Source organism: Bombyx mori, chromosome 11, assembly GCF_030269925.1.
Source record: "Bombyx mori chromosome 11, ASM3026992v2".
NCBI classification, from domain to species: domain Eukaryota; kingdom Metazoa; phylum Arthropoda; class Insecta; order Lepidoptera; family Bombycidae; genus Bombyx; species Bombyx mori.
The window spans coordinates 3,994,299-4,015,240 of record NC_085117.1 but is presented as its reverse complement, the minus strand read 5'-3'; the positions used below and the strand labels follow the sequence as shown (position 1 = coordinate 4,015,240).

Sequence of the window (20,942 nt, the reverse complement as noted above, 5' to 3'; positions counted from 1 at the left end):
GAAGCTGTATCTTAATATTATTAAACACAGTTAACCTCTTTTTTTGAAGTAAACAATGTTTTGCTCCTTTTCTGCGTGCTTAATTACATAATATAATACCTACCCAAATATAATTATCTTTGCCAGTCTGGTTCTTTTTACATTGTTTATGAGCATGTGTAATTTATTTTTCTTGTGATGTATTTATTTATTGAAATTCGGCATAGTAGTCACCAAAATCTATTTAAAAAGTGATACAGATACAGGATACAGGATTACGAACGAAATTGTGTTAATTTAAAATACTTAATTTAGTTAAATTAGAGGTCATTGCCTGACAGCACGACATAGAATTTCACTGTCAAAAAAAATTTATTCTTATTTCCATTTAAATCGAGAAGAAAATATTCTGCAAATTAATTTATCAAATAAGGCTCTTGTTGCTTGTTGCTTCTTTATTACCATATTCGACGTCAAAAAGAGCGGAGTGTGATGAAGGAGTAAAGTAATGACAGGAAAAACGGCGGCATAGACTATATCCATTTTACAGGCGCAGTTGAATGTCAAATTGAAAAAAAAATCTATCAAAATGGCCAAGAAAAAGCTGTGAAGCTTCCATTGTTTTGAAAAATATTTATTTATTTTTTGTAAAAAGAAAAAGCGCAAACGAAAATGAAAGAAATTAATATTAACATAGAAGGTTACAATGTAAATGGTATCTGCGTCGGTTGTTTGAACTACAATCGCAGGATGTTCTGTTGCAACGAAGTTAAGGAATGCTTTAAACTATTAGGAAATATCGACGTAAGTACTGTAATTCAATACAATTATCACTGATCTATCTACATTAAGACTTTTAAAGGATATATTGGTCAGTTCGCGAACTCTTTTAGTCATAAATCAAGAGTTTTTTAAATAATAAACAAGAACAGAATTCATTGGATACGACATTTTTCTTAAAAAAAAGTTTTTTTAAAGCAGTTTTTCTTGAGCGCGTTATTGTCGATAAGCCATGAATTAAAAGTAATAACTGAATCCGTGAATCAAATTCAATGGCGGTATTGCTTTGCATTGCCTTTAGTGTAAAAAAAAACAAGTTTTTGACTACTTAATAAGGCTTGAGGTTGATGAAATTGACTCATGTCTCAAAGTATGAGACCTCGTCATGTGTGTCGTTATTCACTGTGTCAACAATCACTAACAACAGTATTAGCAACTGCTCAAATAAACCTGAAATTTAGAAAGAGGTCCTTGAAATTAGATTGTCAAAAATTTAAACATACTTTTTTCTGTATATCCTTCTGGGTTGATAATGATTCTATGAAGTAGTTGCTTCTACTAATAGGACCGAACAAAACTGAAATATCTGTTTTTTCCTGTAAATGTGACGATGTTGTTTTGACATATAATCTCTCCATTAATTAAGAATGAAGCCGTCACTACCACTGACCTGACTTCACACTGAGTAACCCATGATCTGTCTTCCAATCTAAAGCAATAATATACATAAAAAATTAAGTTGCATAAAAAAACCTCAAAAACACTGAAATATGAAACAGAATAGACTGAATAGGAACCAATAGGATTGAAATTTTTTTTTGTATGAGAGATTACTGGTTGCCCAGAGGCCTTTCCAGTTTTACCAAGCTAAAGATTTCTTAATTTGCAGATCTAATCGGTATAAACACATTGTAAACGCGTCATTGTTACTCAATATGGTCAAACGCTTCAATTAAACATTTTTTTTATATATGTGCATATTTTTTACTTTATCACGTACGTAACGTATCTCCTATATATAATATAATCCCATATATGTAAATTATCACTGCATATTCACGGTTTCCGTATTCGTATATTTACGGAACATATACCCCAGGAATAAAGAGTTTTTACTATTCCATCAATGTATGGTTGCATTAAAATGTGTATGATTCACCAAAAATTTAATAAAATCAAACTTTTAGGTACCAGACGGTTTAACAGTTCAAGTATGCTGGGAGTGCTTTGCTGCCATCAGAACTGTAAAAAGATTTCAAGAACAAATTTTAAAATCCTACGATATCCTCTATGACTATTCTAAAAAGGTAAAAAAAAGTATTGTTATAATTTAATAAAAATTTTATAATAATAACAATTATAGTTTCCTAATATATAGTATTCATTAAGATGCATCTGACGCACAGAAACTTAATTATTTTTACTGTAGTAATTAAGATTGTCAACTTATGTTTTTACTAGTCAAATCGGACTTGCTTTGCTGGCTGATCTTTGATCAAATAGCTACTGATTTTCACCGGATCACTGGCTAGGTCCATCTGAAGATTCCCTGAAAATTTCATCAAAATCAACCCAGTTATTCCTTAATCTCTAAGGAATATACATACACATACTGAAGTATATAAAATATAACAGATATAAAAATAAGTTAGTTGTAATTATTGCTGCTTAATGTTCATAAAAAAAAGTTTGATTAAAAATAATTAAGTCTGTGTAAATAACAAAGCAGATATTAGTACTGTTTCAATTGTGTGCATTTAGAAGTGGAAAACTTAGTCGGCAATTTACCGAAACTAGGCTGTAATCAATTATCATAAGAATTTATGTTTTGGTTAAGGTTGACTTTAATTAGTACCATTCGTAATGTTACTTTTCTGATAAGTTATCTGAAATAAAGAAAAAAAGGTACAAAGACCTAATCAATATTGTTAACTATAAAATGTGAAAAAACCCTTGAAGTTTGTTGTACTATCAAATGATTCAGTATCAGTCGTAAGTGTAGGCAACCGATTTCTAGAATGGTTAAACGTATAGATGCACTGGGATTTTCCTGGTAAAAACCTTCCTGTTCGCATTCATAACAGATTTCTGGATGTAGCCCATTGAATGCTGCCATTAATACTAACTGTATTTTAACATGAGCAGTAAAGTGCAGAAATATAAAGAAATTTTTACTATCGTTTGTTATTGCAGTACATGTTTCTAAATTCACCGAAGGATTTAACAAAACATGCGACTTCGCGACTGGTTATGACCCCAATGGAGCTCACAACAATACAAGACAATAACAGTAATCTGTCGAATGAAGTTCACGTGAAAATTGAACGTGAGAATGGTGATGCATTTGTTGGTAAGACTTTCCTAATGTGATACAATATTTTTAAAATGATTTTAGGGACAATCTTAGTTTTTTCCATTAAAATCTAATAGGCATCCTAGTACTTTTATTTTTATTTATTGTTTATTGCTTAGATGGTTGGACGAGCTCACAGCACACCTGTTGTTAAGTGGTTACTGGAGACCATAGACACATCTACAATATAGTTGGTTCAAACTGAGATGCACTTTGCTGCTTTACAGCAGAAATCGGCAGGGTGGTGGTACCTACCCGTGCCGACTGACAAGACGTCCTACCACCAGTAATTACGCAAATTATAATTTTGCGGGATTGATTTTTATTACACGATGTTATTCCTTCACTGTGGAAGTCAATCGTGAACATTTGTTAAGTACGTATTTCATTAGAAAAATTGGTATCCGACTCGAATTCGACCCGATTCGAATACCGGTGCATCGCTACATACGAATGCACCAGACGTCGTTTAGGCCACGACGACTTCAAATTACTGATTAAGTCACTATTAGGCATTGTTGAGACCATAACCTTTTTCAGACCCCAATATTATTCCTTGCTCTTTTGTTTTTATATAATAATATTCTGTAGTTCATAGGAGTAAACATATATTATTAATTGTTTTTTTACAGCTTTCGGTAGCTTAGTGCTCACCAGATCCTATAGACATCATGATGTGATATATTATGATATATTATGCTCATCCCACCCATATCAAGATGTCTGCTTGAAGTCTCTTCATGTGATATTATGTGTTGAGTTTTTCAAAAGACAACATACACTACTTGGCAGTAAAAGGTGGCACGATGGTAGTTCCTATCTTTATTCTTTCCTGCTGTTCCTACTTATCTTGTGATCAGTAACGACACATTAATTTTGTGGATTTCATTGCTGATTTTGAGCTAGTTCTACTCAACGCGTCTTTGGATGATGTCCGCTCTGAGATTTAGATTTTGGCAACATATTTGGCTTTTCTATCTGTACAACAAAAATTTCAGAACCTGATGCATTGCTGAACGAAGAATTGAAACTGGAAAAAGATCAAGAGGAAGATTATGCAGATGATTTTCAATCTCAAGACGCTGGAGTCTCGTCCGAGGAAGACGTCAATCTTTTGTTGTTAAAAGAGGAGAAGGAAAAGCAGGAAAAGAAAAAGAGAAAGAAGAATAGAAAAATGGCAAAAGTGAGTTTTATCATAAAATGTATGTAGTTGCAATGATGATATTGTGGGCTGATGATGGATTCACCGAGCTAGTGAAATTGAGGTGAGGCTAAGTAAGCTCACGGGGCTCAAACTGGGAGTGTTGCTAACACTGGCCCTAGCAAGAGCAGTGCTTCGCAGAGTCTACCACCGGATCGGATACGCGACCCACTGAGAAGATCCGGCGAGAAACTCAGTGGGCTGTGATGATCATGATTGTTTGATAGTGTGAGACAGGTAGAGAATATTATTGAAATTTACTTAGACAAATTGTTAAATTTTTAACATTATCGATATGTAGTCCTGTGAAACATTCATTGTTAGTCTACAAATCAGTGTGCAGCTTAGAATCCATCTAGATCTGCATTCAAAGATTTCTCTTATGATTTCAGCCTGAGAAAAAAGAAAAAATATCCCGCAAATTGAAGAATCTACCCGTGAACCAAGTTGAACTGTGTCACATGCAAGAAAGCGAAATGTGGGTAGTGAGAAAAAATGATGTCGAGAACGAATACTTTCAATCGTTGAAGTATAAGTGCTCTGACTGTCTAATCGGCTTCAACACGGCGAGGCTCATGTGTGATCATATGGAAGGAAAGCACAGACCTGTGAGTGTATATAAGCATAAAGGCTAAAACTTTCAGTTGAGTCATTTTAAACAGTGCGATAATGCCAGTATTTATCTATGTAAGGGAATCTTTGAATGTCATTATTTTTTAATTCTCTGGTAGCCTAAGGAGCTATTTATTGTGATGATCAGGTGAGTTCACGGGTTCAACCTAAGAGAATTGCTAACACTAGTCCTATATAATGAGGTCACAGGGGTCAGCTACCATTATCTTCGTGGCCTCTAACATAAGACGTCCGGTGCATTCGTATGTAGCGATGCAACGGTGTTCGAATCCCGCAGGCGGGTACCAATTTTTCTAATGAAATACGTACTTAATAAATGTTCACGATTGACTTCTACGGTGAAGGAATAACATCGTGTAATAAAAATGAAACCCGCAAAATTGAAATTTGCGTAATTACTGGTGGTAGGACCTCTTGTGAGTCCACACGAATAGGTACCACCGCCCTGTTATTTCTGCCGTGAAGCAGTAATGCGTTTCTATTTGAAGGGTGGGGCAGCCGTTCTAACTATACTGAGACCTAAGATCTCAAATCTCAAGGTGGGTGGCGTTATTTACGTTGTAGATGTCTATGGGCTCTGGTAACCACTTAACACCAGGTGGGCCGTAAGCTACAATGGAACAAATCCTCCCGCATCTTGCCCTTATCCCACAGATTCATGGGTATTTGACATGGTCGGCACAACATGTACTCTCATTATTGTTACGCGCAGTGGTCCGGAATAAATAAAAATGTTCCACCAAAGTACAACTTAAAACTGTATTCAACATTTAGAACACTTAAACACTTCACGAACACTTTAAAACTCTCAATTCGCTTGTTCCGCTTCGCTTCAGGTGATCCGTTCGCTGTTGCGCTTCGAGTAGTTCCGATTACTGACTGACTGCGTGCCATCCCTACAACGCTTTTATAGTCGATACGACATCCCTAAAATCATCGAGAATATTCTACACATCTCTAGTCGTAGTTTCCGCTATCTGTCAATAGATGGCGTTGTAATTCTTGAGCATTCTGGATCCTTCGATATTCGTTCGACTATTCGGCGATAGATGGCGTTACTCATACCGGCGTAACATTATGCTGCATCCCTGTACGGTCTCCACTTGACATGGCTTGATGATGGTGATGTACCACCGTCCTGCCTATTTCTGCTATGAAACTATTGAAAGCAACGTCCAGTAACGGCTCGTTATTTTCAGAAGGGCGCCGGCAGCCACAAGTGCGACGTGTGCAACGTTTATCTGCTCACGAAAGACAATTTACTGCTGCACAGGTCCTTGCACCAGATCGCGTATATGTGTGTTAAGTGCGCCTACAAAACAACCGTCAAGAAGATTATGTCGAAGCATCTTTATACCCACAACGAGGGTATGAAGGAAGAATACGTCTGTTCGATTTGTGGCAGCGAATTCGGGTGAGAAATTAGTTATTTTTTTAATTGATTTACATATTTCTTTATAAATTTTTTTTTTTCATTGCTTATATTTGTGGACGAACTCACAGCCAACCTGGTGTTAAATGGTTACTGGAGCCCATAGACATCTACAAGGTAAATGCGCAACCTACAAGTATAGTTACAACGGCTGCCCCACGATTCGAACCGAAACACATTACTGCTTCACGGCAGAAATAGGCAGAGCGGTGGTTCCTACCCGCGCGGACAAGACGTCCTACCACCAGTAAAAAACATTGATGATTTTCAAACATCGATACTTATAGTATTACTCCTGATATCAAATAAGGTTAACTATTATTACTTGCGCTTAGTTGGCTCCTAACTATGTAACACTCGATGAAGTCGCTTTCGAAGAACACAGAATCCTAGTTCAGTAGAAGTCCAGTTAATATACTTATTTCTGTTTAGGACAAAATCGAAATTGAATTACCACAAAGCGGCTTGGCATCAGGAGAAGCCACAGTGCGACTGCTGCGGTAAAGTCTTCGCCAGTAAGATGACATTAAAATATCATTTAAGGTGAGTATACTTTTTGAGTGCAAATATTAGCATAGACGGTGTTCACACGGTCACCATAACCCTAAGCTAAGTCTACACATATCTACATGTGTAGACTTAGCTTCCAAAGCCAGGAAATGTATGTGTTGAGTCTCTATATCGGGTAAGGATTAATAAGACACGTGTTCAATTAAGTGACTAACGTATATTGGGATTACCTAACCTAACGTGCTATCGACAGCCCGACAATCCCGAGACTGACGTAGCATCATTGCAATATAATTACCGCTAACACATACATATAATTGTTAGTTGCTATGGGGACATTTGTGGTCCCTATAAATACACAGATTGTCGTGATAGTTCACTTAATTATGCATTGCTTTATTTGTAATTCCACTTGTACAATCTTTAGATATCTGCTCACTACAGAATACACTGCATTTTCTCCCGTTTTTTCAGACTACCGCCTTTTTTATTATGTCACGTCGCCATTACTGCCATTGCTCCCACCAACAGTGTTGCCATTTGGCAATCCGAAAATTGCCTTAACTTTAAAATGATAAATTAATTATTTTACAACAAACCTTACATATGAATGTTGCCACCGCCAGACTTGAGATAGAACTCTTAACACTATGTATTATATTATTATTTATATTGTGGAACTAGCTCTTGCCCGCGGCTTCACTCCCTTGTTCAAGGCGAAGTGTCAGTGTAGTTATCGGTTGAAAATCCGGTCACCGTTCTCGCGAACCCGTCGCGATGAAGGGCTCGACGAGTAAATTAACCCACCGACACAGCCCACTGAGTTTTTCGCCGGATCTTCTCAGTGGATCGCGTTTCCGATCCGGTGGTAGATTTTGCGAAGCACTGCTCTTGCTAGGGTTCGTGTTAGCAACGTCGTCAGGTTTGAGCCCCGTGAGCTCACCTACTAGTTAAGGCGACGCTGAAATGGTCTCTCAAGACCATCAGCTTAGGCAAAAAAAAATATTAATAATATATTTATAAATACTCGTTTAAAAATATGGACAAAATAATGATAATTTTGCTACTTTGAGCAAACAAACCTGCACATTGTACGAATGTTTCCCGATGTGGGAAGCGAACCCACGACCCTAGCAGCGGTACCACTGCACCGGCCAGTTAGTCGATGCGGGCAAAGCAACATCGCCTAGATTTGTTCACACAATGTATATTTTGTTTTACGTTTAAAATAGTTAATTATTCAATAAATTGTTTCAGAGTAGTGCCTCAAAATAAAGAGGAGAAGCCGAAGGAGAAACTGTATATACCGTGCAAAGGATGCAGCAAGGTGTTCCACTCGAAGAAAAGCTACAGGGCTCATGCGTGGGTACCTACCATATCCAAGCATTTATGTATAGTTAATGGTAGTAGGACCTCTTGTAAGTCCGCACAGGTATGTACCACCACCCTGCATATTGCTGCCGTGAAACAGTAATGCGTTTCGGTTTGAAGGGTGGGGCAGCCGTTGTAACTATACTGAGGCCTTAGAACTTATATTTCAAGATGGGTGGCACACTTACGTTGTAAATGTCTATGAGCTCCAGTAACCACTTAACACCAGGTGGGCTGTGAGCTCGTCCACCCATCTAAGCAATAAATAAATAAAAAATGAAAAAAAAAACCCATTAACCAACAGTCTTGATATTGAAGAAACAACTCACAACAACAATAACTCTGCCTAATCTTGGTTAAATAAATAGCAGGATTGCGCGTGGGGCACCGGTGACCTACACGACAGTCGAAGCGTTAATGAATTCCTCTTACCCCGCGCACGCGATATTCCAGGGTGGTGCATTCGGGGATGACGTATCCGTGCCCGATATGCGGGAAGCTGTTCCAGTGGAAGCGGAACCTGGCCCGCCACACGAGGAACCACCGCGAGAAGGACACGGGCGCCGTGTACGAGTGCCGGGAGTGCAACAAGACCTTCGCCAGCCGCGACTGCTACGCCAACCATCTTAGGCTGAGCAAGAAGCACGCCCCGCCAGATTCCTACGTGTAAGGTTTTTTTTTTGCGTTTGTACCAGTTTGGCATGCAAAGGGAACGTGGCCCATACAGCCCGGTTTGGCAGGCAAAGGGAACGTAGCCCATACAGCCCGGTTTGGCGGGCAAAGGGAACGTAGCCCATACAGCCCGGATCGTTGAATAAAATCACTTAAAACAGTTAGCATATCGAGGCGTGTAAGCGAAATTGTTGCTTAATACGCGACATTTATCTTTGCAATTAAAGGTGCGTTTTATTTGGTACTAGCAACTCGGATGTTTTTAATTGAACTTCAAGTATGTTTACTCAAATAGCTGAAGTTTTTTTTTTTTTTTTTTTTCTAAATTTTAAACTTTAAATGATTCTCCTGTAAACTTGTAAAAATGTCACTTAAACCAAATAGCCCCTCGATATGATATTAGTCAAGTGAGAGAGAGACCAAGCAATGGCTGGACTTAGGGCCAGTGTTAGCAACACCCCCGGTTTGAGCCTCGTGAGCTCACCTACTAGCTCGGTGAATCTAGATTACACCCTCGAGGTTACCAGAATAGGTAGAAAAAAAATACCAGAGGTCCAGCGGATGTCTTCGTAATTAAATTTATCCACTTTTTCCGGTCATCGTTCTCATCGAACCCGCCGCTTGCGACGAAGGGCTCGACGAGTAAATTAACCCATAGACACAGCCCGCTGAGTTTCTCGCCGCATCTTCTCAGTGGGTCGCGTTTCCGATCCGGTGGTAGATTCTGCGAAGCACGACTCTTGCTAGGGTTCGTGTTAGCAACGTCGTCAGGTTTGAGCCCCGTGAGCACACCTGCTAGTTAAGGTTACACTGATATAGCGTAACTTTAACTAGTAGTAACTAGTACTATAATTCTCATGTTGTATTTGTTATTTTAGCTGTTCTACACACACTCATCACTTTTAATTATTATTCTCATAATCCTCTCGCAGGTCTGCTGGAAGAGATTTCTTAAAGAAATAAGCAGTGCCTTTGTACATAATTTTCCTATTACTCTGTACTATGTTTTCTTTTTTTGTGTGTACATAAATAAATAAATAAATAACCTCTCAAGGCTTATCAGCTTAGGTAGGAAAAAAAACCACTTTTCTGTTTTCAGTCACGAATGCAGTTTCTGTGGTAAGAAGTTTGCAACTAAATGGTGTATGGTCGACCACGTGGACTGGGAACATTTGAAGATCATAAAATATCAGTGCAGCGTTTGTTTTAAGGTAAACAACAAACATATTATACTATATGTAATACTATATGTGTATGTATGTGACGGGGTTGATGACTTTTTTTTATTGCTTAGGTGATGGACGAGCTCACAGCCCACCTGGTGTTAAGTGGTTACTGGAGCCCATAGACATCTACAACGTAAATGCGCCACCCACCTTGAGATATAAGTTCTAAGGTCTCAGTATAGTTACAACGGCTGCCCCACCCTTCAAACCGAAACGCATTACTGCTTCACGGCAGAATTAGGCAGGGTGATGGTACCTACCCGTGCGGACTCACAAGAGGTCCTACCACCAGTTAAAAGACTTTGGTCGTATTTATGCATTTTGAATCGTCGGTGGATGTTGGAAGGCTGGTTGGATGTCACAGAGAAAGACCGTTGTGATATGAAACTTACATAGCAGGGTTCAGTAACAATTAAATAAACAATAAAAAGTCTGTATGAAATAATGAAACGATTCATTAAATGAGAATTAAAACAGGTGTTGCAGATGAATTTCTGGAATATTAGTTACAAAAGAATAATTATCACTATTTAATACACGTCATTTTGGATCCTCCCGATCCACTAACGGTGCTTTTAGGTACCTCAAGCACCGGTCACGAACCCGCGAGTAAATTGACCCATAGACACAGCCCACTGAGTTTCGCCGGATCTTCTCAGTGGGTCGCGTTTCCGATCCGGTGGTAGATTCTGCGAAACACTGCTCTTGGCAGGCCTGGTGTTAGCAACGTCGTCAGGTTTGAGTCCCGTGAGCTCACCTACTAGTTAAGCCGACGCTGATATAGCCTCTCAAGGCTATCAGTAGGCTTAGTGCGAGTTTCAAAAATCGAATCGAATGACTCGCATCGAGTGTACGCTCTTCACGGTGAAACGTGCGGAGCTCTGAGTGCGAGTTACTCGATTTGCAGGACGTTTATTCATCTTGAGAAGCGATATTTTTTTCTTTTATATTGGTAGCACGCAAGGTTTTTTTTAAGGCGTTTAATTGAAATGCCAAGCTTTCTAACGATATTTATAATTAGTCGGGTAATGGGTAATGTACCTGTGCTTAGTGCGACTTTTTTTAATTACTCAGTCGATGTTAATGTTATGTTTAATTTGTGTGAGGTTGTATCAGTGCCACCTAGTGGTAAGCTTATGAATCTCATTTTGTGGGAGAGAGAAGGTTTGTTTATGTTGCTGTCTCATGTATCGAATAGCTTTACCGAAGTGAGGGTCTCGATTATTGTATGTGCGAGTGCGAGTTGCAAATTAATGGATTTTGAGAGTATTTCTTCACTTTCAAGCAAGTTAAGTAGTCACTAAAAATTTTGCCGTGAAACCAATACAATATCAAGATTTTTTCTTTCGTTTTTAATAATAATGTTGTTTTTTAAGATTTTATCTATTCTAATGGTTTATACACATATATTTTTTCGGTTAGAAAATTTTATAGACGTCTAGCTAGTTGTAAATACATATTAATTCTTTGCTTTTTCATTTAATTCTTATTAAATCATTGCTTTTTTTTAAAGAGTTGTTTGATGAGAGAGAGAGAGTGAGATAGTTTTTTTTTTTTTTTTTGCTTAGATGGATGGACGAGCTCACAGCCCACCTGATGTTAAGTGGTTACTGGAGCCCATAGACATCTACAACGTAAATGCGCCTCGAGATATAAGTTCTAAGGTCTCAGTATAGTTACAACGGCTACCCTACCCTTCGAACCGAAACGCATTACTGCTTCACGGCGGAAATAGGCGGGGTGGTGGTACCTACCCGTGTGGACTCCCAAGAGGTCCTACTACCAGTGAAAGAGTATTCTTTATTGTACACAAAATGAATAAATATTGTGAAACATTCTTTCTTGGTCTTATCGCTAAGAGTGATCTCTTCCAGACAACCATTAGATGGGCAAGAATAATTTCGAAATAAATTGCACACTGTGTACCTATCTATTATAGAAATATATACACACACACCCATACACACGCGCACACACACACATACACACGCGCGCGCAATATACATATTTACAGGTATATACGTACAGATTTATATTTATAAATTATATAGAAATTTTAACAATGTAATAATAATTTTGCTTCTTTACACATTTATAAATAAGGATGGATGCTCGTAATAATTTTAGTATATTTGGGCCACATAATGAAGATCATCAACACTATTACCGTAAATACAATCATTTTATAAACGTTCAACGGGTAATTAAACCTATGTAAAACATAATTTCTTTAATTAAAAAAAGCTGAAATAATTACCTATTCCAAGATTAATTATGTTAAGTATGTCTAAATATGTAGGTAATTACAATTAAATAAATTCTATAATAAACTTCTAATTCTAATACTTCTATTAAAGTTACTAAAAAAATATGTTTTGCTGGGCAGTTTTCGTGTATTTTAAAGGTTACGCCATTACGGCAAAGTTTGTTTACGAAATTGCACCCTTAGAATGGAAGTGGTATAACTAAAAAATTTAAGATTAGTTTTATATTTCAAAACACTTATGTATTATTATTAAGAACCTACATTTTAAGTAGGTAATACGTGAAGCAAAAATGTTGTACTCCTTTTTACGAAAATTGCGCGGACGGAGAAGTATGAAATTTTCCACACTTATAGAGAATATAGAGAAGTAGTGCAGATTGCTATTTTTTTTTTAATTGTGCATAAACAATAAAAAAATAAACTAAATGAATAAAAAAACCTTACACACATTACCATGTATTTGACACACACACACACACATACATTTATACTTTTTTTGTTTATTGATTTATCAATCTGTGGTCAAATTGAGAATAGATTAATATTTTTTGTCTTTAATATTATTTTTCTATAATGTAGCCTTGGCGACATAGAGCAATGATTATTATAGAAATGATGATAATAGAAAGGTGACAATAGAACTATAATAATGTTCAAACTTAAAATTTAAATAAATTATGGTCAAATTTCGACCACTGGACTACCATTAGTAGATAATAAAATCATTTATTGCCTTTCACACAGATTTAGATTATTACAGGCAGCCTACAAGGAAACAACAAAAAAACAAAACACTATTACATATATCATTTCTGGCAAGCAGCTCAACATTTGCACTTGTATATTATTAATAGGAATTTTATTAAGAATATTGACAATTTATGAGGAATTTGACAAGTACGGATTAGTTATAGATATATGTATTTACATATTGTAAATTAAATTAGTTTTATAAGTGCAATAAAAAAAAAAATAATGATAAAATGATAAAGCCATACCTTTTTCCAATGTGACGATTAGAGGTTATCCTATTATTCTTTTCTATATTATTCATATCAGCTTATAAAATTAAACAGTCTCTTTTAGTCTAGAAAAGGACAAAGTACTCTTTCTGTCTTTTTCAAATAAAATGGCATGCCTTAAAGTGTTTAAACCGAAAAACTAAAAAAATACAATTATTCTATTACAATATTGAAGTTTACCAGAAACTAAGAATTTTGGGTTGAGCCACTTTAATTCTAAAGGTACAAAATAGTATTGAACACGTGACATTACCCGAATAATTTTGAAAGTAGTAGGTTCCCATTAAAATGCTGTTAAAATTCGTTGTATTTCATTTAGACGGTCTAATGCCAAAACATCACGTGCTACCAATATACGAGAAATAATAATATTGCTGCTCTCGGTGAATAAACGCCCTGCGAAGCGAGTAGCATATCTCAACTCACACTCACAATTCTTCATTTTTCACCGTATAGAACGTAAACTCGATTTGATTTTGATTTATTCATTTACAATTGAACAACTAGGAAAAAAGATGAAAAGACATTTTGGAGGGACCGCGAGGAGCTAAATTGTGTGAATTGTTTTATTTTGTCTATTTAATGTTTCTTAGTTAATGCGTATTTAATATTTCTTCGTGTATAAGTGTAATTTTGAGACCGTCCTGGCCTAAAGGTTAAGGCGTCCGGTGTATTCGTATCTTGCAATGCACCGGTGTTCTAATCCCGCCGGCGGGTATCAATTTTTCTAATGAAATACGTACTTATCAAATGTTTACGATTGACTTTCACTGTAAAGGAATAGCATCATGTAATAAAAATCAAACCCGCAAAATTAATTTTTGTAATTACTGGTGGTAGGACGTCTTGTGAGTCCGCACGGGTAGGTATCACCACCCTGCCTATTTTTGCCGTGAAGCAGTAATGCGTTTCGGTTTGAAGGGTGGGACAACTGTTGTAACTATACTGAGACCTTAGAACTAATATCTCAAGGTGGGAGGCGGCATTTGCGTTGTAGATGTCTATGGGCTCCGGTAACCACTTAAGATTAGGTGGGCCGGGAGCTCGTCCACCCATCTATGCAATAACAAAGTAACGTGGGTTTATTAACTGTTTAGTATCTGTGAAAGTGCGAAAATTTAAAAAAATTAAACAAATCGCTGGACGTAGCTTCTCGAAGTCTTCGAAAAGGTCCACTGAAAAAAATCTCAGTATATAATCAGCATTTTGCAGAGATTATATTTTATCCCATATTATCTGATCTCATTTCATTTCATTCCATGCCAATTGATTAATGCTTCAAATTAATCAAATCCATTTCACTCCATATTATCACTTTTCATAAAAAAAGATTAGGCTTTATGGCATGATACTTTTGCCTCTCTAGTTGGAAAAATAGAACTACTAAAGAAATACTCGATCGAAACGTTAAAACCCACTAATTTGTAACACGCACTCGCACAAATGTCATTCGTGGTACTCATTTCGGTAAAATTACTCGGTTACGAGATCACAACGTTAATATGAACTCGCACTCACAAAATAACACCGGGTACGTTTGCCGCTAGGGGCGCTGTTCCAATTGCATACAAATTTGAGCAAACTGGCTCGCTATCGAGAGCGTTACAAAACTCGCACTAAGCACACAGCTTAGGTAAGAAAAAAAAAGACGATTTAATTATTTAATCATATCGAGCAAGATAACTAATTAATAATAATGAATAGCCTTTGCAGCAGGCACTTGGGAAAGACTCAAAAAAAATTGCAATAAATAGTCAGATAGTAATGTGTTAGGTTTTAAGATACTACTAACATAGATTATAAATTACTAGCGACCCGCCCTCGCTTCGCTTCGGAAACTGTAATTTATTATTGATTTCCCCACTATTTAATGGATGTTATTATACATAGAAACCTGCCTCTTCAATTACTTTATCTATTAAAAAAAATCGAATCAAAATCCGTTGCGTAGTTTTAAAGATTTAAGCATACATAGGGACAGATATAGGGACAGAGAAAGCGACTTTGTTTTATACCATGTAGTGATAAATTGCATATTCCCAAAACTGAGGGTAAGTTGAATCAATAGAAGAAAAGTTTAAGTTTCCTCCCTCAGGATCGGGGAGTGCCTCAAAAAACACTGCAAAAATATATCAGTGTTTTAATGTCGTTTCTCATTGTTACACGTATCTCAGTCTACATTGTGTGTTTTATTTGCAGGCTTTCAAAACTTCCAAAATATTAGTGGCCCACGTCAATAATATTCACGGCGGCAAAAAGAAGGAGGAGGAAAGCGAACGTCTCTGTGATATCTGCGGGAAGTCTTATAAGGTAGGTCTGCACATTTAACGCGGGTATGTTGCCAGTGTTTGACACTTCGAGGGCGTTGACCCTTTGCGCCAATATTTGCGTTGCATTGCGTACTTTGTATATAGTACATGAATACGTAGCGTTTCATCTAAGATTATTTATTACTATTCTAATATATTAAATTAAAATCTGATTTTAAAGATTTTTTTATTATAGGGATATATATAAAAAAATATAAATAATAGATTGTGCTGTAAACAATAGATTGCTGGTGGCAGTGTCTACAACCCAAATTGTAGGTGGTTAAGAGTTCAAAGTGAGGAACCTCAAAACTGAACACCTTTCGCACCAGGGCCCTAAGCTTATAAAGTGTTAATCGAAACTTAATTCCTCTATCCAATATAAATTCGTGTTTTTTTTGTTGTTCAGGTTGATGAACGAGCTCACGGCCCCCCTGATGTTAAGTGGTCTCCGGGGCATGGGCTTATACATCATCATCATTCTCCTTCCCATCACCCAGTCACCCGGGGTCGGCACAACATGTTTTCTCTTTCCATACTCCTCTATCACACACCGTCCCTCCGCCAACTCCCTTCTTACACATATCGTCTTTCACGGAATCCATACAATTTTTTTCTTAGGGCTACCTCTTCCTCTAAAGCCCTCCACATTCGTAGTTAAAACTCTCTTAACGACCTCAATGTCATAAACAGAGCCCATAGTCATCTACAACGTAAATGCCGCCATCTACCTTGAGATATGAGTTCTATCGTCTCAGTTTTTACATTACAACTGTACACTGTAATGTGTGCTTTTTTTTTCAAACAAAGCGAATTAATTTTAACTAGTGGTTCCGCAGTAGTCGAAATTCGTCTATAATTAATTGAAATTATAAGTTTAAACATTATTATGGTTCTATTGTCAAACACTATTATAATTCGATAATATAATCACAGTGTTCGCCAAAACTGCACTATAGATAAATATTAATAAATAATATATTATTATACACTGACAATAATATTAAAGACAAACAATATTAATCTATTCTAAGGCCCGATAAAGGCCCGATAAAGGCCCGAATAAAGGCCCGATGGAGTCACGCTGATTCCATGGTCAGTTGGTAGGTGCCTGGTATGGGATGCTACTTGTGTGGATACTGTGGCTCCCTGTCATTTAGATGGTACTTCGTCCCGCCCCGGTTCAGCTGCAGCTTCAGCAGAAATTACAAAAAAGCGGAAGTATTCGGGTTTGGGGTCTTCTTATTCTTTTTTGCCTTTCGCGGTTGAGACGATGGGCCCTTGGGGCCCTGAAGCAAAGAAATTTTTTACAGAAATCTCCAAACGCTTGAAGGAGGTTACACATGATGCTAAGGCTGGCTGGTACTTTGCACAGAGAGTGAGTCTGGCTGTCCAACGAGGCAACGTAGCCAGTATCTTGGGGACTGTGCCTCCTTCAAGCGCGTTGGAAGATCTGTTCTACTGTGTGGGTTGAGTTATGTTAAATTATTTTGATTTGACTTTTTGTTAATAAAAAATAAAAAAATAAATAAAATCTAAAAAAAAAAAAAAAAAAAAAATCTATTCTCAATTCGACCACATACTTTAAACAATAACAAAAGTTTCACAATTGACAGTAAACAAAGAGTGTATGTGTTGTGTCAAATACATGGTAGTGTGTGTAATGCTTTTTTTATTGATTTAATGTGTTTTTTTATGCATAATTTACAAAAAATATTATCATTCTGCACTTCTTCTCTATATTCTCTATAAGTATAAGAAATTTCATACTCCTCCGTCCGCACAATTTTCGTAAAAAGGGGTACAAAGTTTTTGCTTCACGTATTAATATATAGATTTTTTTTATTTTTTTGTTTTAAGACAGAGAAACGACTCAAAGGCCACGTTTGGGCGATGCACACGAAGAGGTCTACGGCCAAGAGCTTCAAATGCAAACTCTGCCCGGCCACATTCACATGGCAGACCTCAATATACAAGCACATGAAGATGATGCACGACAGCAAGAGGAACAAGGTGAGGTCATAATGCAGCAAGAGTTAGGGGTAGGCAGCGGCTTGGCTCTGCCCCCTGGCATTGCTGTAGTCCATGGGCGACGGTAACCACTCACCAACAGGTGGGCCGTATGCTCGTCTGCCTACAAGGGCAATAAAAAATAAAGTTACATATGAACTAATGTAAACACTCAGTAAATTCAATAGTAGGCTCTAACGATGGAAAATCACTGGAAATTTTTATAAAAAAAATGTAGTCAGAGACTATGAATATGCATCATAAAAAATGACTCAAAACGTACCCATCAGATGTTGATAAGATTTTAATGGGACCACACTTAAGTAATCACCGGCTGCCAATTTAAAAAAAATAATTAAAATCGCATAGTAAAGAAATACAGTTCAATACTTTGACTTTTTTTTTAAAGTCAGCTAAAATTGGATTATACAAATGTCAAGGATCCGTGTCTGGACTGTAGTTCGAATTCACATCATCCACCCTTATCTGTGCATTCTAACTATACCTATTCATCCTCAAAGGGTCTAGTCAGCGGTTTGAGGATATAAACTGGTTAGGGTTAATCATGATAATAATACGCTAATTGCTGGAACACGCGCAGAGCTTGGAGGGAGGGTGGAATTGCTCTGCTGGGGTGGAGAGCTCGATTCAAACCCTTCCATTTACATCAGTCTTAACGTCATGCCCAAAAATTTAAACTGTGCTCCTCATAGTTCTGTGAATCTAGTAGAATCCCTAGAGGCTACTAGAATAGGTCGGAAAAAAGTGTTCCTTTCATGTGGACCATGAGCATTGTTGGCATGTCCTAAAAAGTAATATATGCTCTATGCCCAGTTTATTTGCTGAATATACGAAATGCCCTTCTATGAGAGCGATTTGGATAAATAGGGGAAATTGAGAAATTGTCTCTGACATATTTATGTATAGGAGCTATTGATATTCACTGGTATCCCAGCGTTTTGACTATTTTTTCCACTAATTACTCTTGCACTCTAATTTGACTGGAGAATGGAAGAAGAATATATTTCAGATTTTGACATCGTGTCTCAAGGTACTGGAACACTATAACGTGAATGCTCATATTGTGATGAACATATATATCAGTGTTAAATAAGCTTTGCTATGTTGAAACATAAAATTCTTTTTTTTTTCAGCAAACAAGGTCTCAACCAGTTAAGAAGGAGGATCCGTATCCGGGTATCGAACTGGCGAACCGCGATCACTATTTCCAGCAAAACATTAACTTAATGCAGAACATTGTACAGTCGGTACACGTGCAACCCTTGGAGGTAGTTCACAATTTAGGGTAAAAAAGTTTAGGTATTTTTCTTCTGAAAGACTTTAAGTGTCTCTTCCCAGTGATCGTCTTTTGTTAAAGTAGATGTGTCTACAAATGTTCTAAAGTAATCAACACAAGTCACGCTCTATTGTGACCATGTATGTCTAAACATATGAAATAAACATTTTTATAAGAATAATTATATAATGGATCCTCAACACTATTTAAAACTTCGACTTTAAATGACTTCCGATATTTCATTATTGTGAATACCGTAAATTTGTATTGTCGGGGTGAATTCAGATTCATCAGTCCTCAGTCTATCAGTAATCATGAGTTTCTCAGCAGTGCCGAATTACCGGGAAAATATTACACATTACCGGGACTATATTTTACTTTTATTCGTACTTGTCTCGCATTTGTTATTGTTTTCATTGGCTCAATACTTTACGGTTTTCATTGGCTTGAACGACCCACCACATTAAATCGTAAAAGCAGTCTTAATAGATATAATGATTGAAATTTTTACTAAACTATCACATCCACGCTTGAAAGGCAAACGTGACTAAGCGACAATAACTGCTTTGTACATAAATGATAGGCAATAACCATATTCGATGCGCAAAAAATATATATTTCTAGGTCTATTAAAATCATTTCCATCCTACAGCTACTAGTTAGATTCTACTACAGCTAGATTCGTTTCAATTTTTATTTTTTTCAGGTATTTCAACTTTAAATTAGTCTTCTGTAAAGTTCACACATTGTCGCTTAGTCATGTTTGCCTTTCAAGCGTCGACATTTATGTGCTGTACATGTTAAAAACATTCCCCAGAAAAGTATATAAAGTTTCAACTTTTTATTGACTATTTATTGATTATATATTACAAGATTTTTATTGACTATCATTGAAAAAAAAGAATCAAATTAACATTAATAAGTTGTTATTAGTACCCACATTTTATGATGAAATATTTTATTGATTTTAAAAGATAAACTGTTGAACATTCTACAAGAGGAATAATTTAAATATAATTATTTATCTCTTCAATATGTACTCCTTAAATGATTGTATTATCTTTGAAACTAATTTTTAGATGTTCTGGGTTACTGACGTAGGGGCTGCAAATAATTGAAAATTAATGGTATTTCTTATTGTGAATAGCAATATGAATATTTAACTTTCAATTAATTTTTTCAATATTGAGAAGACATTCTATTATAAATTACGAAAAACGTAATGAGGTATTAAGTTTACCAATGAAATGGTCACAATTAGACAACTCTGATGAGATAGTCTGATGGTCTGTCAACTGTGATAATCAGGATCAACATCCTGACTATGGAACTCCTCATCTCTTAGCAGCTTAGAAATTAAGTAAGTGTTCTATTCAAATGTGATAACTCTATCTGTATCAAGTTTCAAGGATCATCATTAAAATATTGCTTTTACACTGTTTTTTTTTACTCTGTTTTTTACCATTTCATTAATGGGTATTGCCATATTATACAATAGTATTATTACTTTAAGCGTTTTTTGTAAATAAATGATTTCAGTATACTTTGATTTTTTTTATATATTGACACGAATTGAATAGTGTGAAAACCAATTAAAGATATAAAACAAAAAAATGTATTTTCTTAAAATATCAAGAAATAATAAAGTTGTATCCCATTTTAGATTTAACAGAGATATGGGTAGCTTAAATATTTTATATTAATGGATTGATGAATTCATAACTACCTGTGCATCTGCAGTTTCCAAATTATTTAGATATTATTGATTTTCAATGAATTCTACATCAGGATTATGACTAATAAATAATCTTGGATTTGGTCAAATATATGGTTGCTTTGCACCAGCATGTATGGAGGAATTTTGAACTTTAAATGAAACAA

The 20,942-nt window shown here is 36.3% G+C and overlaps 1 protein-coding gene across 2 annotated transcripts; it reads left to right on the top strand.

The window, feature by feature from the left end:
* The first annotated feature begins 212 nt into the window (after positions 1-212).
* LOC101735681 (zinc finger protein 57) lies at positions 213-20,604 on the top strand. Of its 2 annotated transcripts, none has more exons than XM_062671013.1 (13): positions 213-783; positions 1,947-2,066; positions 2,953-3,109; positions 4,111-4,295; positions 4,706-4,921; positions 6,149-6,360; positions 6,811-6,921; positions 8,146-8,250; positions 8,713-8,925; positions 10,031-10,142; positions 15,645-15,755; positions 17,615-17,767; positions 18,919-20,604. In XM_062671013.1, exons 1-13 carry the CDS (start codon positions 652-654, stop codon positions 19,072-19,074), a joined length of 1,983 nt encoding a protein of 660 aa, XP_062526997.1. In that variant the 5' UTR covers positions 213-651; the 3' UTR covers positions 19,075-20,604. The 2 variants fall into 2 exon arrangements, with proteins under 2 accessions (XP_062526997.1, XP_004922362.4); XM_004922305.5 differs by having other exon boundaries at positions 6,146-6,360.
* The last annotated feature ends 338 nt before the right edge of the window (positions 20,605-20,942 follow it).

Coding starts and splice junctions, on each gene's coding strand:
- LOC101735681 (XM_004922305.5), top strand. CDS start 652: ATGAAAGAAATTAATATTAACATAGAAGGTTACAATGTAAATGGTATC. Junction 6,361..6,810: donor ATTTGTGGCAGCGAATTCGG/GTGAGAAATTAG, acceptor ATTTCTGTTTAG/GACAAAATCGAAATTGAATT. Junction 8,926..10,030: donor GCCCCGCCAGATTCCTACGT/GTAAGGTTTTTT, acceptor TTCTGTTTTCAG/TCACGAATGCAGTTTCTGTG.